Source organism: Bos javanicus, chromosome 10 (genome assembly GCF_032452875.1).
Source record: "Bos javanicus breed banteng chromosome 10, ARS-OSU_banteng_1.0, whole genome shotgun sequence".
NCBI classification, from domain to species: domain Eukaryota; kingdom Metazoa; phylum Chordata; class Mammalia; order Artiodactyla; family Bovidae; genus Bos; species Bos javanicus.
This window is the reverse complement of record NC_083877.1, coordinates 5,071,294-5,091,743: the sequence shown is the minus strand read 5'-3', so window position 1 is coordinate 5,091,743 and position 20,450 is coordinate 5,071,294. Positions and strand designations below refer to the sequence as shown.

The 20,450-nt window shown below is 40.1% G+C and overlaps 1 protein-coding gene across 1 annotated transcript in view; it reads left to right on the top strand.

Moving 5' to 3' along the window:
* The window catches only part of SIMC1 (SUMO interacting motifs containing 1), an 86,080-nt gene that overhangs the window by 25,468 nt on the left and 40,162 nt on the right, over window positions 1-20,450 (top strand). Inside the window, exons 2-4 of the mRNA XM_061429954.1 lie at window positions 14,143-15,693; window positions 19,246-19,478; window positions 20,271-20,340. Of these exons, the coding sequence (XP_061285938.1) occupies window positions 14,143-15,693; window positions 19,246-19,478; window positions 20,271-20,340 (1,854 nt within the window). The remainder of the gene's footprint in view (window positions 1-14,142; window positions 15,694-19,245; window positions 19,479-20,270; window positions 20,341-20,450) is intronic.

Sequence of the window (20,450 nt, the reverse complement as noted above, 5' to 3'; positions counted from 1 at the left end):
TACTGAGCAAGACCCTGCCCACCAGAGCAAGACCCAGTTTTTCCCATTGCCATTCGCTCCCATCAGGAAGCTTCAGTTCAGTTCAGTCGCTCAGTCGTGTCTGACTCTTTGCAACCCCATGATTCGCAGCACGCCAGGCCTCACTATCCATCACCAACTCCCAGAGTTCACTCAAACTCATGTTTGTTGGTGATGGCATCCAGCCATCTCATCCTCTGTCGTCCCCTTCTCCTCCTGCCTCCAATCCCTCCCAGCATCAGGGTCTCTTCCAATGAGTCAACTCTTCGCATGAGGTGGCCAAAGTACTGGAGTTTCAGCTTTAGCATCATTCCTTCCAATAAACACCCAGGACTGATCTCCTTTAGGATGGACTGGTTTGATGTCCTTGCAGTCCAAGGGACTTTTAAGAGTCTTCTCCAACACCACAGTTCAAAAGCATCAATTCTTCAGTGCTCAGCTTTCTTTATAGTCCAAGTCTCATATCCATACATGACTACTAGAAAAACCATAGCTTTGACTAGACAGATCTTTGTTGGTAAAGTAATGTCTGCTTTTTAACATACTGTCTAGGTTGGTCATAGCTTTTCTTCCAAGGAGTAAGCATATTTTAATTTCATGGCTGCAGTCACCATCTGCAGTGATTTTGGAGCCCCCCAAAACAGTCTGTCACTGTTTCCATTGTTTCCTCATCTATTTGCCTTGAAGTGATGGGACCAGATGCCATGATCTTAGTTTCTTGAATACTGAGTTTTAAGCCTTTTTTTCCCCCACTCTCCTCTTTCACTTTCATTAAGAGTCTCTTTAATTCTTTGCTTTCTGCCATAAGGGTGGTGTTATCTGCATATCTGAGGTTATTGATATTTCTTCCGGCAATCTTGATTTCAGCCTCTGCTTCATCCAGCATGGCATTTTGCATGATGTACTCTGCATAGAAGTTAAATAAGCAGGGTGACAATATACAGCCTTAACGTACTTCTTTCTCAATGTGGAAGCAGTCTGTTGTTCCATGTCCAGTTCTAACTTTTGCATCTTGACCTGCATATAGATTTCTCAGGAGGCAGATCATGTGGTCTGATATTCCCATCTCTTTAAGCATTTTCCAGTTTGTTGTGATCCACACAGTCAAAGGCTTTGGCGTAACCAATAAAGCAAAAGTAGATTTTTTTCTGGAACTCTCTTGCTTTCTTGATGATCCAACAGATCTTGTTTATTTGATCTCTGATTCCTCTGCCTTTTCTAAATCCAGGTTGAATATCTGGAAGTTCATGGTTCACATAGTGTTGAAGCCTCACTTGGAGAATTTTGGCATTACTTTGCTAGCATGTGAGATGAGTGCAATTGTGGGGTAGTTTGAGCATTCTTTGGCATTGCCTTTCTTTGGAATTGGAATGAAAACTGACCTTTTCCAGTCCTGTGGCCACTGCTAAGTTTTCCAAATTTTCTGGCATATTGAGTGCAGCACTTTCACAGCATCATCTTTTAGGATTTGGAATAGCTCAACTGGAATTGAAATAGCTCAATTGGAGTTCCATCACCTCCACTAGCTTTGTTTGTAGTGATGCTTCCTAAGGGCCCACTTGACTTCGAATTCCAGGATGTCTGGCTCTAGGTGAGTGATCACACCATTGTGGTATCTTGGTCATGAAGATCATTTTTGTATAGTTCTTCTGTATATTTTTGCCACCTCTTCTTAATATCTTCTGCTTCTGTTAGATCAATACAATTTCTGTCCTTCATTGTGCCCATCTTTGCATGAAATGTTCCCTTGGTATCTCAAATTTTCTTGAAGAGATCTCTAGTCTTTTCCATTCTACTGTTTTCCTTTATTTCTTTGCACTGATCACTGAGCAAGGCTTAGATCATACAGACTGATAATTACCTAAAACATAAATGGATCAAATGTACCAACCACAAGACATAGACTGGCTAGGCAGATGAAAACATGTGCATGTATACACTTCCACTTACCACATCACTCTTTTTGACCCCCCCAGATTGTATGTAATTATTTTCTATTGTTAAGTGAATCATATTCTTATTATGGCTTGCAGTTATACTTGTTTTTTTCTGGCTATTCATTTTGAAAACTGATAAACATCTTTCACTATGGTGACTGTGTAACTATTAGTCACTTAGTACCATTGTATCATGATTTGTCAACAGAGAAACAATAGAATTTTGTATCACCAAAACTATAATTTCATAGAAAAACCTGTAATCACTTTTTAAAATCCAGATGCATATCAGAATTATCCTGAAATTTTTTGAAAAATACAAATGCTCGTGTATTGCTTTTTTTATCTCCAGAGTTCCAGATAGGTTTCTAATAAGCAGTCATGTTTAAAAACAACTGGACTATATGATGATCTTTTACTTTTATCTAGTTTGTTTCACTTTTTCTATTTAATATTCAGTGCTTTCTTTTCATTTAGTTTGTTTTCCAATTTCTCCATCTTTTTTTTTTTTTCTGGTGTTCTTTCTCAAGCCTTTATCAAGTTTAATAGAAAAGCTTTTGTATGCATATATATATAATATGTGTAATATATATTTTTTCGAAAACTTACCAATTTTTGCCTAAAAATTTATGAAACTTTGATTCCACTTGTTTGACTTAGTATGAGTAGAGTGCTAGATTTCTAATAAAAAAAAAACAGATACGCAACAAGCAACAAAGGTTTACTATATAGCACAGGGAACTATAGGCAATATCTTCTAGTAACCTATAATGGAAAATAATTTCAAAAATAATATTTGTATGTAAGTATGACTGAATCACCTTGCTGTGCACCTGAAACAGTGTAAGTCAATTATACTTCAATAAAATATGTATATTAATAAAAAAGAAGCCAGACATAAAAGGCCATATAATTATGATTCCATTTATATGAAATATTAGGATGGGCAAATTCATAGAGACAGGAAAAGGATATAGGTCAGATAGATGGAGATTGATGTAATAGCTATGTTACTAATAATGCTTAGTTAGAATAAGCCTCATGGATCTGTAGCTCCATTTGGCTCCCTAAAACTATAATTAAACTTAATGCTCCTTTGTCCCCTTCCTCGGAGAAGGCAATGGCATCCCACTCAAGTACTCTTGGCTGGAAAATCCCACGGACGGAGGAGCCTGGTGGGCTGCAGTCCATGGGGTTGCTAAGAGTCAGACACAACTGAGCGACTTCACTTTCACTTTTCACTTTCATGCATTGGAGAAGGAAATGGCAACCCACTCCAGTGTTCTTGCCTGGAGAATCCCGGGGACGGTGGAGCTGGTGAGCTGCTGTCTATGGGGTGGCACAGAGTCGGACACGACTGAAGTGACTTAGCAGCAGCAGCAGTCCCCTTCGTACCTAACAAGTTTCAAGTTAAAAGCCTGCATGGTAACCTTACCCATGGAAAAAGCAGATAAGATCTTCAGGGAAGGGGGCTTAAAACAAAGAAAGGGAACTCTGAGTTCAGCCCTTGGTTCTAGTTTCACCAAATAATGAAGCCATTCCATTTACCTTTTTGGAAAAGAGTGATAGAGAGAAACCTGAAGTATCTCTATTATTTTCAGTCTTGTTGAATGGAAGGTCCATATGTGAGGTATGGAAGATGAGCTTTCCCCCTGAAAATTTTTTTTTTTAGATTCAGTTGATGTTTCTTGAGCACTTTTGCCATTTTCCAAAAGATGCTGTGCCAGTCATTATGGCATTATATTCAGTCCTAGTGGGAAAGATAAGCAACTGATATTGGAGTATTGTAAAAAGACCTGGACCTAGGAACTTCTTCCTTCAACAATATGACTGACTGACTTTAAAGGAATCTCTGCTAAAACAACAACTAGATTCTGAAATAAACTAATTTTTCCTGCTTGCTGGGTTGGCAGGAATTAACAGAAATCTCGAAGGAGAACAGTAAAACCAAAATCTTGAGATAACCTGGAGTGCTGAAGAGCAAATCCCATTATCAGCACCATAATCAGGAAATAAGTCTTGGACCAGCCCCTTGAAGCTGTAAATAAATGAGACTTCTCATTTAAACAGATCCAGAAACCTAAAAGTAGTTTGCTTTCTGGGTTTTAATTTTTATAGCTAGAAAATATGAATGATATTCACCTCACAGGGTTGTTGTGAGGCATCTGGGTCAGAAAATAGGGTTATTGGGGTAGACAAGGGCTTTATGGGCTTATTGCTGTGTTTCATTCTGCAGATGCAGACTGTTAGAGGGCCTTCTTGTTGTTCAGTTGCTATGTCACGTCCAACTCTTCTGTGACCCCATGGACTATAGCCTGCTAGGCTCCTCTGTCCATGGGATTTCCCAGGCAGGAATACTGGAGTGAGTTGACATTTCCTTCTCCAGGAAATCTTTCTAACTCAGGGACTGAACCCGAGTCTTCTGCATTGGCAGGCGGATTTTTTACCACTAAGCCACCAGGGAAGCCCATTGGAGAGTCTTAGTCATCTGTATTTCCATCTGATGACATAATTATTAAAACTAGAAAGACAATTTGTTATCTCTGAAAACTTAGAGTAATATGTGATAAAATGCAAATTAGTTAATTAGGAGTTAGGACTATCAGAGGACAATGAGATGATTATTTAATTATTTAATTATTTAATCTAATGAGGTTAATAATTAACCTAATTAATAATTAAACAATTATTATTTATAATTATATTATAATTATTTATAATTTATAATTATAATCTAATTTATAATTATTTTATATTATAATTATTTATAATTTATAATTATAATCTAATAAATAATTATTTAATCTAATGAGGTCATTAGATTAAACTTATTCATTTATCTAATGAGTTAATAAATACTATGAGTTGAGTCTAAAACACTATGTAAGGGTACAGGATACAAGAATAAGTTACTGTCTAATGAGGGGAAGGATATGGAAGTGCTCTGTGATATGCACTAAAGTGATATTGGTATGTACAGAGTGCTTTGGAGTAATCAAAAAGGGAAGCAATAAGCTCTCCAAGGTTGAGCAATGCAGTTGAATTGTGCTTCCAATCTGTGAAACTCTTTGACCTGCCAAAATACTCTCTGCTGCTGCTACTGCTAAGTCACTTTAGTCGTGTCCGACTCTGTGCAACCCCATTGACGGCAGCCCACCAGGCTCCCCTGTCCCTGGGATTCTCCAGGCAAGAACACTGGAGTGGGTTGCCGTTTCCTTCTCCAATGCATGAAAGTGAAAAGTGAAAGTGAAGTTGCTCAGTCGTGTCTGACTCCTAACGACCCCATAGACTGCAGCCTACCAGGCTCCTCCACCCATGGGATTTTCCAGGCAAGAGTACTGGAGTGGGGTAGTTAAAAATCAGGCAGATTTTTAACTAGTGTCAGGGAGACACTAGTGAGAAATCTACTGAAAGATAGCTGCATAGGGCAATATCTATGAATTTGCTGCTCTTTTAACAGACTGCATTCCCTAGTCACTTGCCACTTAAGTGACAAAGCTGAAATGTTTATGGTTTTGAAATGTCAGGAGATAGAGGTAAAGGATAGCAGAGCAGCAAAGAATTAGGGCTGCAATCCCTAATCTCTTGAAGCAAGAAAATCACAGGAAGGGCAAACCCCAAAATTAAAGTAAAATCTCTGCCCAAATGAGAACCACCCTGTCCCTCACCACCAAAAGGTCAGGTTAAAAGGGTAGCAGTTGGAAAGCATAAGAACAAAGATACCAGCACCTACACTGTGTGAAGGAGATGAAGCTTGCAGTTTGACTTCAGGCAGACTAACTACTAGAGCAACAACAACAATGAAAGGACAATTTTTGGAAGAAAACAATCAAATCATTACATGTATCTATAAAACTCAATTTTCAACCAAGAATTACTAGACATTCAAAAAAACAGAAGTGTGACTCATTCTTGGGGAGGAAAAAAAAAAGGAGGCAGTCAATGGAATCTGATGGGAATGAGCTTAAGTGTTGGATTTAACAAAAACTTCAAAATAATTACTATGAATACATTTATTCGGTTAAAGAAAATAATGACATCAATGAGTGAATAGATAGAAAATCTCAGCAGAGAAATGAAAGCTATAAAAAGCAGAAATTCAGTTTATAAAAACAGAAAATTTGGATATAGAGAGACATCCACAGGGAAGGCAGTGTGAAGACACACAGGGAGAAGATGGCCATGTGATGGGAGTGCTGCATCTGCAAGCCAAGGAGTGTCACTGCTGATGAGCAGAAGCTAGATGAGCCCAGGAAGTCACCTCCCCTACAGCCATTAGAGCCCGTCCCTGCTGACACCTTGATCTTGGACTTCAGAGCTGTGAGACAATAAAGTTCTGTAATTTTTAGAAAAGAAAAGTTCAGAAGTTTAAAAATACAGTAACTAAATTTTTAAAATAACTAGATGGGCTCAATGGCAAATTAGGAAAGAAAGCAGGTGATGGCAGGTGGGGAGAGACAGAGATGTTTGAGATGGAACAGTAGAAACCACCCAAGTTTAAGAATAGAGTACAGTAAAAGATGGAAAAAATTGAACAAAACATCAGAGATCTGCAAGGAAATGCCAAGTAATTTAAAAAATAGAGTCTTTTAAGGAGGGGTGGGTATAACTGTAAAAAAATTTTTAAAGAAATAATGGCTGAAATTTTCTCAAATTTGGTGAGGAAAAAAATGAGTTATACATCCTAGAAGCAGAGCAGACTCAAGATGAACACAAAGAAAACCACTACTGTCCAGAAAAAAATCTGTTACATAGGGACTCCCTTGGTGGTCCACTGATTAGGAATCCACCTGCCAGTGTGGAGGACACAGGTTTGATCCCTTGTCTAGGAAGATCCTGTGGCAACTAAAAACCCATGCACCACAGCTACTAAGCCTGCACTCTAGAGCCCGAGAGCCACAGCTAGTGAAGCCTTTGTGCTCCAGCGCCAGTGTTCCCACAACAGGAGAAGCCACTGCAATGAGAACTCCGTGCCTCTCAACTAGAGAGTAGCCCCCACGTGCTGCAACTAGAGAGAAGTCTGCATGGCAATGGAGAACCAACACAGCCAAAAATAAATAAAATTATTAAAAAAAATAAGGACAAAATAGTGACAGTTTCAGATAGAATGAGAGAATTATCATTAGCACTCTTGTACTACAAGATATTTTAGCTGAAGGGAAATGACACCAAATGGCACGTTGGATCTACACAAATGAAGGAACTAGGAATTGTAAATGTGTATAAAATAAAGAATTTTCTTCTATTAATTTCCTTAAAAATGAATAACTGAAAGTAAAGACTTATGCTATATATATATATATATATATATATATATAAGTATAATATATATGACAACAAAAATAAAGAATGGGGCACAAGGCAAGAAATATTTTGTAAGATTTCTACTTTTTTATCTTGAGTATGTTAATATTTTTCCTAAGTACACTGGAATAAATTGAATCTGTATACTGTAACCACATGAAAAGTGTAAAAGTGTTAGTCACTCAGTTGTGTCCGACTCTTTGGGACCCCATGGACTACAGCCCTCCAGGCTCCGGTGTTCATGGAATTTTCCAGGGAAGAACACTGGAGTGGGTAGCCATTCCCTTCTCCAGGGAATCTTCCCAAGCCATGGATCGAACCCAGGTCTCCTGCATTGCAGGCTGATTCTTTACTATCTGAGCCACAGGTAACCACATGCGTGCTAAGTCACTTCAGTCATGTCCAACTCTTTGCGGCCCTTTGGACTGTAGCCCACTAGGCTCCTCTGTCCATGAGATTCTCCAGGTGAGAATACTGGAGTGGGTTGCCAAGCCCTCCTCCAGGGGATCTTCCAACCCAGGGATTGAAACCATGTCTTTTACATCTCCTGCATTGCCAAGTGGGTTCTTTACTTCTAGCAGTACCTGGAAAGCCCAAATAAGAGCTGAAGAGAGGAGTTAGACTGTAGCCCACCATGCTCCTCTGTCCATGGAATTCTCCAGGCAAGAATGAACACTGGATTGAGTTGCCATTCCCTTCTCCAGGGGATTTTCCTGACCCAGGGATCAAACCCAGGTCTCCTGCATTGCAGGCAGATTCTTTACCATCTGGGCCACTAGAGAAGCCCTTGAGTAACCGTTAAAAATATAATTAAAAAATAAATAGCTAGAACCCCAACAGAGGAATTAAAATGGAATTCCAAAATATATATGATTAACTCAAAGGAGAGTGGGATAGGAGGAACAGAGGAAGAGTTAACAGGACAAATAAGAAATAAATATATGGATGCAGATATAAACGCAAATATATCAACAGTTAAGTGTAAATGAACCAAAAACTAATCAAAAGGCAGAGGTGGTTAGATTGGACCAAAAAGCAGTAACAACTATTAGCTATTTATATGTGGTGCACTTTAAATACAAAGACACAAATATGTGGAGAATAGAAAGATAGAAATACACTACGCAAACAGTATGCCTAAGAAGGTGTCTCTATTATTTACCAGAAAAAATAGACATCAGTACAAGGAAGATTGCTGGAGACTTGAGAGGATAAATGTTGTTTTAATAATGATAAATGGGCTAATACATTAAGAAGGTAGAATAATTTTAAGTATATTATTACACTTAATAAACAGAATTTCAAAATACGTGAATCAAAAACTAACCAAACACAAGGGGAAAATGGTCAAACCCACAATCTTAGTTGGACACTTTAATACACTCAGTAGTTAATAGCACAACTGCATTGCTTCAAAGGTGAAGAAAGTCAAAGATCCAAAAGTCGTCAACAGCCATGACCTAATTGACATTTATAGCCAACAATTGCAGAATGCACATTTTTTCCTCCAAATATACAAGGAACATTCAGCAAGTAGGCCATGTGTTAAGGTATAAAACAAGCCTCAATGTAGTTCAAAAGATTGAAATCTTACAGGGTTTTGTTTTCTGACCATAGTGAAGGTAAGCTTGAACTGCATGATAATAAAATGACTTTGTATTAAAAACTGTGGGATGAAGCTACAGCAGTACTTACAGGAAAATTTTTAGCTTTAAATGCTAATGTTAGAAAAGAAAGATTTCAAAAATCAAGTTATCTAAGCTTCCAGAGATGGGAATACCAGACCACCTGACCTGCCTCTTGAGAAATTTGTATGCAGGTCAGGAAGCAACAGTTAGAACTGGACATGGAACAACAGACTGGTTCCAAATAGGAAAAGGAGTACGTCAAGGCTGTATATTGTCACCCTGCTTATTTAACTTCTATGCAGAGTACATCATGAGAAATGCTGGACTGGAAGAAGCACAAGCTGGAATCAAGATTGCCGGGAGAAATATCAATAACCTCAGATATGCAGATGACACCACCCTTATGGCAGAAAGTGAAGAGGAACTCAAAAGCCTCCTGATGAAAGTGAAAGAGGAGAGTGACAAAGTTGGCTTAAAGCTCAACATTCAGAAAACGAAGATCATGGTATCCGGTCCCATCACTTCATGGGAAATAGATGGGGAAACAGTGGAAACAGTGTCAGACTTTATTTTGGGGGGCTCCAAAATCACTGCAGATGGTGACTGCAGCCATGAAATTAAAAGACGCTTACTCCTTGGAAGGAAAGTCATGACCAACCTAGAGAGCATATTCAAAAGCAGAGACATTACTTTGCCAACAAATGTTCGTCTAGTCAAGGCTATGGTTTTTCCTGTGGTCGTGTATGGATGTGAGAGTTGGAGTGTGAAGAAGGCTGAGCGCCGAAGAATTGATGCCTTTGAATTGTGGTGTTGGAGAAGACTCTTGAGAGTCCCTTGGACTGCAAGGAGATCCAACCAGTCCATTCTAAATGAGATTGGTCTGGGTGTTCTTTGGAAGGAATGATGCTAAAGCTGAAACTCCAGTACTTTGGCCACCTCATGCAAAGAGTTGGCTCATTGGAAAAAACTCTGATGCTGGGAGGGATTGGGGGCAGGAGGAGAAGGGGACGACAGAGGATGAGATGGCTGATGGCATCACTGACTGAATGGACATGAGTCTGGGTGAACTCCAGGAGTTGGTGATGGACAGGGAGGCCTGGCATGCTGTGATTCATGGGGTCGCAAAGAGTCGGACACAACTGAGCAAGTGAACTGAACTGAACTGAAGCTTCCACATTAAGAAAGTAGAAGAACTTCCCTGGTGGTACAGTGGATGAGAATCTACCTGCCAATGCAGGGGACACAGATTCCATCTTGTCCAGGAAGATTCCATGTGCTGTGGAGCAATGAAGCCCATGCACCACAACTACTGAGCCCACACACCTAGAGTCTATGCTCCACGACAGGAGAAGTCACCACAATGAGAACTCATGCACTGCAATGAAGAGTAGCCCCTCAGCACAGCAGTGAAGACCCAGCACAACCAAAGATAAATACAAGATGAATAAATTGTTTAAAAAAGAAGTTAGAAAAAGAAGGCAAATTCAAACCCACAGTAAATAGAATGAAGGCAATGATAATGATAACAATAGAAATAAATAGATGAAAAACCTGGTCCTTTGTAAATATCAGTAAAATTGATAAACTTCTAGCTAGGCTGATCAGGGGGAAAAATGCAAAGGATATAAGTTACCAATATTGAGCATAAAAAAGAAAACTGGGGATAAGTCTATATGGAGTTTAGAATTTAAAAGATATTAAACACATTTTGAAAGACTTTATGCTAATAAATTTGACAATTTAGATGAAACAGACCAGTTTCACAAGTCACAAAATTAACACGAGATGTAGAAAATGTTAATAGCCTTATGTCTTCCAAATTTTAACTACAAAGCAAATTCTAGGCCCAGATAGCTTCACTTCTATAAACACTGAAGAAAGATGTGGTACCAATCCAACACAGCCTGAATAGAGGGGATGAGAATAGTTCCCGAGTCACTTCAAGAAGCCAATTTTATTTTAATAGCAAAACCAGTAAAAGACTATAAGAATAGAAAACTACAAACTAAGGGGAAGGGGACGACAGAGGATGAGATGGTTGGATGGCATCACCGACTCAGTGGACGTGAGTTTGAATAAACTCTGGGAGTTGGTGATGAACAAGGAGGCCTGGAATGCTGCAGTCCATGGGGTCACAAAGAGCTGGACACGACTGAGGGACTGAACTGAACTGAACTGAATATCCCTCAAGAATATGTAAAGATTCTTAACAAAATATTGATATGTTAAACCAAACTGTTGAAAAAGAGTAATACATTATAACCAAGTGGAGTTTTCCCCAGGACTAATTTAACATTAGAAAATCAATGAATATAATTTTTGATATTAATAGTACAAGGGAAAATCATAAAATAACAGGTACAGAAAAATCATTTGACTAATGACCATTCCCAATTAAAACTCTCAGAAAACAAAATAAGGAAACTTTCTCAACATGATATGGGGCATCTATGAAAACAACACAGCTAACATGGTACTTAATGATTATATGTCTGCTTTCAGCACTTTTATTGAGAATTGTACTGAATGCCTTAGCCACTGCAATGGTGACAAAAGGAAATAAAAGGCATGCAGATCGAAAAGGAAGAAGTAAAACTCTTTTATTTACAGACATGATTTCTTATATGGAAAACCTTAAGGAATGTATAAAATTGAACTAGTAAGTGAATTTAGCTAGGTCAAAGGACACAGGGATAATACACATACATAAATCAATAGTATTGCTTTATACTAGCAATGAATAATTGGTAAATAAAAAAAATTTCCATTTTCAATATCATTTAAAAGCATCAAGTTCTTTGGGATCAAAAGAAAAGTTTTGGGGACTTCCCTGGTGGTTTAGTGGATAAAACTCCATGCTCCCAATATAGGAGGCCTGGCTTTAATCCCTGATCAGGGAACTAGATCCTACATGCTGCAAATACAACATGGTGCAACCAAATAAATAAATATATTTTTTTAAGTGTTTCTTCAAGAGAGAGATATATGTGTAATTATAGCTGATTTGCATTGCTGTATGATAGAAACCAATACAATATTGCAAAGCAATTTTCCCCCAATTAAAAATAAATTTTTAAAAAAGTGTTTACTATTTAAAAAGAAAAAGGTTTGTACAGATGCAGTGGGAATATAAGGAAGGAAACAAATACTTTGAGACCAGAAGTGATCTGGAAGAATTTTCAGACACAGTGATATCTGTGCTGAGTTTTGAAAGACAAGTAACTTTCAAACAATCAAACAGATAATAGTCATTTCAGGCAAAAGAAAGAACCATAAGCAAACATAAAGACAGAAATACTGAGAAAGCATGGCATATTTAAGGATCTAAAGTATTTCTATGTGATTTGCTCAAATGAGGAAGAGAAATCAGGAAGACACTAAATTATGAAGGACTCTAGCTCAGCTAAAGGGCTTCCCTGATGGCTCAGAGGTTAAAGAGTCTGCCTGTAATGTGGGAGACCTGGGTTCAATCCCTGGGTTGGGAAGATCCCCTGGAGAAGGAAATGGTAACCCACTCCAGGATTCTTGCCTGGAGAATCTCATGGAGGGAGGAGCCTGGTAGGCTATAGCTCACGGGGTCACAAAGAGTCGGACACGACTGAGCTACTTCACTTTCACTTTCTAGCTCAGCTGGTAAAGAATCCGCCTGCAATACAGGAGACCCCAGTTCGATTCCTGTTGTCTGGAAGATCCCCTGGAGAAGGGATAGGCTACCCACTCCAGTATTCCTGGGCTTCCCTGGTGGCTCAGACAGTAAAGAAACAGCCTGCAATGTGGGAGACCTGGGTTTGAACCCTGGGTTAGGAAGATCCCCTGGAGGAGGGAATGGCTACCCACTCCAGTATTCTTGCCTGGAGAATTCCATGGACAGAGGAGCCTGGCAGGCTATATAGTCCATAGGGTTACAAAGAGTGGGATACGACTGAGGGACTTCAACTTTTTCATGAGTCTTACTAAGGCCTTTGTCCTTTATCCTGTACCTCATATGGTGGGTTTTAAGTGAAAGAGACATGATAATATTGTGTTTTAGGAGTTGGCCATGGCAGAGGAATTCAGTTCAGACCCTTATAGCTATTTATGTTGAGTTCAGCTAGCAGTAGAGAGGCAGTGATACTCTATGGCTGCTTCTTAGGAATGAGGCATTTGGTTTCATCAAGCAATCCCTATTCCAGGATGAGATGCATGCCAACTTCTCACTTGACTCACTCAGAATCCTGTGTCCAGCTTTGGTACTGTTGACAGTGGTAACCATCACATTTGCTAAAAGAAATAGCGTGGAAACTGTGGTAGCAGCAATAGCATTGGTAGCCCAGCAGTTGCTACCTAATATACCAGTGGCAGTGGTACCCAACCAAGTGAAGAGACACCTGGAAGATAGAGCAATATTATTCCTGGCTCCTGACACAGAGGTTGTTTAAGTACCTCAACTAGCATCATTAGGCTTTGTGAACTGCTTCATCATTTTGCCAAGGAATGGTAGTGAAGATAGAAGATATTTTTGTAATTAATATAGGCTTAAACTTACACTGGTTAGGTTTATAACTCTTATTGTATTATCCTCCATATCTGACTATAAGCTGATTATACATTGAATGAGGTTGTACATTCCTAGGGCCTAACAGGAAAAGAAAGAAACAGGCCTGGGTTTGAGTGTCTTTCTCTGCTTCATAGCTAAATAATTCGTAACCCTCTGAACTCTAGTTTCCCAATCTGTATAATGGAGATGATAATGCCTTCCTGATGATAAAATGCCTTCCTGATAGGGTAACTGTGAAAATTAAAGATGTATAGAAGTACTCACCGTGTTCTTAGCACAAAGTAGATTCTCTTGTACTAGCTTCCCTTCTTTCGCTTCTATTGTAGGTTATCCTATGTATTTGCTTTTCCAAACAAAGGTGGCTTTTCACTTTGACTTAAGGTTGAAATCTTCCCTACTACTCCCCAGTCTACTGTGGACCATAAAACATTTCCCTCTGTGCCCTCTGTTATGTGCTTATGGCCTTTGGATAATTTAAGAAGGTATGGAAGTTGGCAGCTTTGACAACAGTGAAATTTTGACCAAAGGAAATAAACTAATACTTATGTTATACAAGATACATAAATTGTCAATGAAATGAAAAGGTAAAATAGGTTTAGCCTTAAAAGCTAAGCTTTAAGTCCTCTTAGAAAAAGCTAAGACACCCCCTCCCCCACTTAACCTCTTATCTTCTCACAATCCTTCAACAGGACTTCATTTTTTTTTTTTTTTTTAACAGGACTTCATTGACTTAACTAGAGAAACCAGACCAAGGGCAAAGGATCGCAGTGGACTCTGTGTGATTGACCTGACAGGATCTGAGGAAGAAAATAGACCTATTGCCACTCTTGACTTGACTCTAGAACCTGTTGCTCCTTCCCAGAAAGAGCCAGCCAGTCTTCAAGCATGTGCCAGCCTCTGCAGCAAAGAGATAGTGGAAGGGTGGGTGGACAGAAGCTCTAGGCCTGCAGCACGGAGAATTATCAACAGTGATCCTGTGGATTTGGACCTTTTGGAAGAAACAGCATTCGAAGGTCCCCAGCCACCCATGTCTATCAGTGGGGACTCTGTTTACCCAGTAGAGCCGAACTGTAGCTCAACCATATTCAAAGGTGACCTCAGCTTCTTGGCAAGCCTACAACCCTCTTCAAATATTCACTCCCTCCCCCAAACCAGCAATAATAGTAGCAGTAGCAATCAAAGGATACCCTTGCCATGCCCACAGCAAGATGTGCCATACCCACCACAAGCCTTGCCATGCCCACTGCAAGCCTTGCCATGTCCACCTCGAGCCTCCTCATGCCCACCGCGAGCCTTGTCATGCCCATCACAAACCATGCAGTACCAGCTACAAACTTTGTCTCGCCTGCCTCAAGAAGAGCTGTGTCCTCCTCAAGACATGCCCTACCCTCAGAATGTGCCAGGCCCCCAGCAGGGTATGCCAAGTCCACCTCATGGTTCATCATGGCATCCTCAGTGCTCACTAAGCCCACCTCAACACTCACTGGGCCCACCTCAAGATGCACCAGCTCCACCTCAGAAGATATCATATCTGGAAGATGTGTCCCATCTACAGGATGTGCCACAGTCCCTGGAAGACATGCCACAGACACCACAAGATATGCCACAGTCATCAGGAGATATGCCACTGTCACCGGTCAGCATACCACAGTCACCAAGAGACATGCCACCATCTCTGGTCAGCATGCCACAGCCACCAGCAGATGTGTCACAGTCACCTGTCAACGCACCTCCATCACCAGGAGATGCGTCCCCGTCACCAGGAGATGTGCCGCCGTCACCAGGAGATGCGCCGCCGTCACCAGCAAGTGTACCGCATTCATCTAGAGAAGTCTCATGCTTATCAGGAGATGCCCTTCGTTCACCTGGGGACATGTCACGCTCATTGGTAGACATGCCACCCACAGTTGGACAGTTGGCTCATTTACCAAAAATCAGGCCTGCCTCTCCCCAGAATGACATACAGAACCATGACACCCCTATGGATGTCTCGGCTCCATCCTCTCCAAGCTCCTCTCCCAGCCCACAGTCCCCAGAGTTTGAGACTTCCTTAGAGAAAGTTCCTTGGCTCTCTGTCACAGAAAATCCAGCCAGAAAAGAGAGATCACTGTCAGAGCCTGTCAACCCCGGGTGTGCCCTGATACAGACACAGATACCGCAAGGCGGGTTGTACAACAGACCGTGCCTACATAGACTGAAGTACTTCTTACGACCTCCGGTGCATCACCTCTTCTTCCAGACACTAATACCAGATAAAGACACAAGAGAGGTGAGCTAACATGCCTTCCTTGGGGATCAAGTGTCCTTTGTACAGGCCTTGTATATGCTCCAGGGGGTCCACACATGAGAGAACAGGACCAGTTGAGTTTCACATTGTTAGAAATGTGCACTAAAGAACTGATGCCATCCCATGTAGAATCAGGTCCAGGTTCAAATTCAGCCTCACACTTAGAAACCAGCATTGGAGACATCACTTTTTGTAGTTCAGTCGCTAAGTCATGTCTGACTCTTTGTGACCCGATTGACTGCAGTGTGCCAGGCTCCTCTGTCCTCCACTATCTCCCGAAGTTTATTCTGATTCATGTTCATTGAGTAGGTGATGCTATCTAACCATCTCATCCTCTGGTGCCCCCTTCACCTTTTGCCTTCAATCTTTCCCAGCATCAGGGTCTTTTCCAATGAGTCGACTCTTTGCATCAGGTGGCCAAAGCATTGGAGTTTCAGCTTCAGCATCAGTTCTTCCAATGAATATTCAGGACTGATTTCCTTTAGAATTGACTGGTTTGATCTCCTTGCAGTCCAAGGGACTTTCAATAATCTTCTCCAAGACCACAGTTCAAAAGCATCAGTTCTTTAGTGCTCAGCTTTCTTTGTGATCCAACTCTCACATCCATCCACGATTACCGGAAAAACCATAGCCTTGACTAGATGGACCTTTGTGGGCAAAGTAATGTCTCTGCTTTTTAATATGCTGTTTAGGTTGGTCATAGCTTTTCTTCCAAGGAAAAAGTGTCTTTTAATTTCACAGCTGCAGTCACCATCTTCAGTGATTTTGGAACCCCAGAAAATAAAGTCTGTCACTGTTTCCATTGTTTCCCCATCTATCTGCCTTGAAGTGATGGAACCAGATGCCATGATCTTAGTTTTTTGAATGTTGAATCTTAAGTCAGTCATTAGGGAACTGCAAAAAAAAAAAAAAAAATCACATCTACTAAGATGGCTCTAATAATATTTTTATTTAAATATAGTTGGTTTACAATATCATGTTAGTTTCAAGTGTATAGCAGAGTGATTCCATTATTTTTTCAGATTATACTCCATTATAGGTTTTCACAAGATGTTGAATATAATCCCCTATATAGGGGTTTCTATATAGAAAACCCTCCAATGTCCCCCTCCAATGCAGGGGACATTGGTTCAATCCCTGGGCGGGGAACTGATATCCCACATGCCATGGGGCAACTAAGCCCATGTGCTGCAACTCCTGAGCCCATATGCTGTAGAGCCCACATACCACAACTAGAGAGAAGCCCATGTGTTGCAACTAGAGAAGCTCATGCACTGCAACTAATAGGGGTTTCTGTATAGAAGCCCCTAAAAGCCGGTTTCTAAGCTATATAGTAAATTCGCCCAGTAACTTCTTAGCCAGGCTCTATGCGGCCACTTCATTCCTTAATTAAGGACCTTAATTCCTCTGAGTTTTTCTCTTTAGCTCTAGAATGGGTCATAACGCCTGTATCATGTCATTGTTTGGCTTAAAGGTAAACACATAGACACATGAAGCAACCTCTCAGGGTTTATAGGAATGTTATATGAATAGTAGTTCCCCTTAAGGATAAGGGCATTAGAACAATTTATAAACTTTATCTAAAATTTGTAGAGCTCTCCATTTGTAGGCAAGATCAGTTCTGGGTGTTCTTTGGAAGGACTGATGCTGAGGCTGAAACTCCAGTACTTTGTCCACCTCATGCAAAGAGTCGACTCATTGGAAAAGACCCTGATGCTGGGAGGGATTGGGGGCAGGAGGAGAAGGGGACGACAGAGGATGAGATGGCTGGATGGCATCACCGACTCGACGGATATGAGTTTGAGTGAACTCTGGGAGTTGGTGATGGACAGGGAGGCCTGGCGTGCTGCGATTCGTGGGGTCGCAAAGAGTCGGACACGACTGAGCGACTGAACTGAAGTGAATGAATAATACAGTTTCAAGATCATAAAGTGCATCACACGTAAAATAGTCACCAAAGCAAGATTTTTGTTCTTCTCTTGCTCTTAATTCTTGTTACATGCTATTTACAGTGTTGGTTTCTCATTAGTGAGATCAGAGGAGTTACACTCAGGTGGCTTGAGACATAAGAAAGCTAGCTGGACTTCTTTCCTCCAAAATGCTAACTGCCCTCTCCCTAGAAGGGCAATTCTGCTGCTGCTGCTGCTGCTGCTGCTGCTGCTAAGTCACTTCAGTCGTGTCTGACCCTGTGCGACCCCATAGATGGCGGCCCACCAGGCTCCCTCGTCCCTGGGATTCTCCAGGCAAGAACACTGGAGTGGGTTGCCATTTCCTTCTCCAGTGCATGAAAGTGAAAAGTCAAAGTGAAGTCGCTCAGTCGTGTTCGACTTTTCACGACCCCATGGACTGCAGCCTACCAGGCTCCTCCGTCCATGGGATTTTCCAGGCAAGAGTACTGGAGTGGGGTGCCATCGCCTTCTCCAAGAAGGGCAATTCTAGCCATCACTATTTTACTGTTACACATGAACTGTCAAAATTTTGTCTGGTGTTTCAAAATTAATGCTTATTCTCAGATTTTGAAATGCTTGCTTGCTTAGTATAAAACATTTTAAAGTATATAATATTAAAAAATAATTACCCACATGATGTTATCAATCAGCATTTATTAATATTAATAGTTGGGTATATTTCCTTCCTTTTGGCCTTTTTGTAGGCACTTTAAATTTTTTAATAACTGGGAGTTTTAACAAAAATATATTTATTATTGTTGGTTTTGTTGTTTATAGAGAGTATGAATGTAGAGGGTAGCACTGAAGTAATAGCACCATATGAAAGCAACTTCTGTCGCATGACAAGTACTTTCTCTCTAAATCTGTTTCCTTATGTATGAAATAGGAATAATAATAACATGTATTTCTCAGAGTTGTGAGAATTAAGTGAGAATGAATTAGATGTTAAAAAAATTATTATAATTATTGTTATTATACTATTCCTGTATCAGACATTTGTTTTTCTTCTGATTATTTGTCTATTACAGAAAAAGTGAAAAATATAAAGGTACATACAGAGGAAAAAGTATCCATCATTTCACCACCTAGATAATGGAAAGTTTTTTCACACACTCTCAGTCTTTATGTACATACTGTTTGAGGGTAGGGGCAAGGGGTGAAGCAGCTTAATATTTACTGTTGACTAAAAAAAAAATCAACAGAATTAAATTCTTCTAACAATAAAACATATTTAAAACATCTTTCTTCATCTTTTTGTTTTAGTATCTGATATAGTATCATAACTACCCCTAAATATCTTACCACCCTCACTTCAGAAGCAACTTAGGCTAGCTCTTGATTCTTGTACTTTCCTTTCTATGCTATATTTTAGTAGATGAAGTCATGTTTACATGTAGAACTTTGAATTCTTATTTAACTTAATATAAGCATTTCCCATATCATTAGAAGTTTTTTAGATAAGGCTTTCCAATCTCAGTTTTTCTAATTATGAATATTTCAAATGCTGTCTTCAACTTTTTCTAGGACCTCTTGTATTTTTGTCTATAGAAACCTATCCTAATTTATTTTCTTTTTATCTCTACAGAACAAGGGTCAAAAATTAGAACCTATCCCTCATCGAAGATTAAGGATGGTGACAAACACCATTGAAGAAAATTTCCCCTTGGGGACTGTGCAGTTTTTGATGGACTTTGTGTCACCCCAGCATTACCCGCCCCGAGAAATTGTGGCTCACATCATCCAGAAAATCCTGCTCAGTGGCTCTGAGACTTTGGATGTTCTAAAGGAGGCCTACATGCTTCTCATGAAAATTCAACAGTATGAACCTTGGCTTTTGGCAAATCTTTTAGGGAACCTGGACTCAGGGCACAATTTTCTCTTGCCTAAGATTTATTCAACTAAACATTAGAGAGGGTGACAGTATATTAATATTATTTGGATTGCAAGTGACAGGAAACTCAATCCAAAGGCTTTAACAAATGATAAAAGAGAACTTAATGACCCATGTTACTAAAAACCTAGAAACCTAGGAGTAAGATGTGACTTAGTTCAGCTCCAAAATGGTTACCAATATCCATTTTTCAGCTGTACTTTGCTTCATATGGTGGCTTTGTACTAGGCTTCATATGGTGGCTTTCTCAGACACTCTTAATACAAGAGAGTGTCCATTTCCTTTATAATCACGCGAGAGTTCTGAAATTGAGTCTTACAAATTTTAATTGGCATGATATAAGACATGAGTCTGTCTTTGAGCCAGTCATGTGAACTGTGGGACAGAATATCATGATTAGCTCAACATGCTTCATAAGCTTCATCCCAGGGTCCTAATGGGTGAAAGCCACTGGGCTAAGAGTAATAGTTGATTTCTTCAAGGCAAATTTGGAGTGCTAATGCCTCCCAAAAGAGAAGTAGATATTAGGTAGCCAGCAAAAGAAAATGAAGTTCCACTTCCCTCAGAGACATGGGTGGGAAAGAGGGTGGGCAAGAACACTGAGGATAAGAAGAGGCTTCTTGCTTCTGTCGTCTTCTATTGTTTCTATTGTCTTCCAGATCCCATCCTTCCTTCCACTGAAATCTCCAGAATTCTAACTGCTATCACTTGACTTTCAGGCTACATCCAGCTAATGCCAAGACAGTGGAGTGGGACTGGAAGCTTCTCGCTTATGTCATGGAGGAAGAGGTAACAACAGTTTGCATGCAGAAGTCTTTTGCAGAGGAAGTTTTAACTAGAAACAAAAGTGACAGTAAATCTGGTAGTACAGTTTTTGCCATTTAGCAAGACTTCTTTTA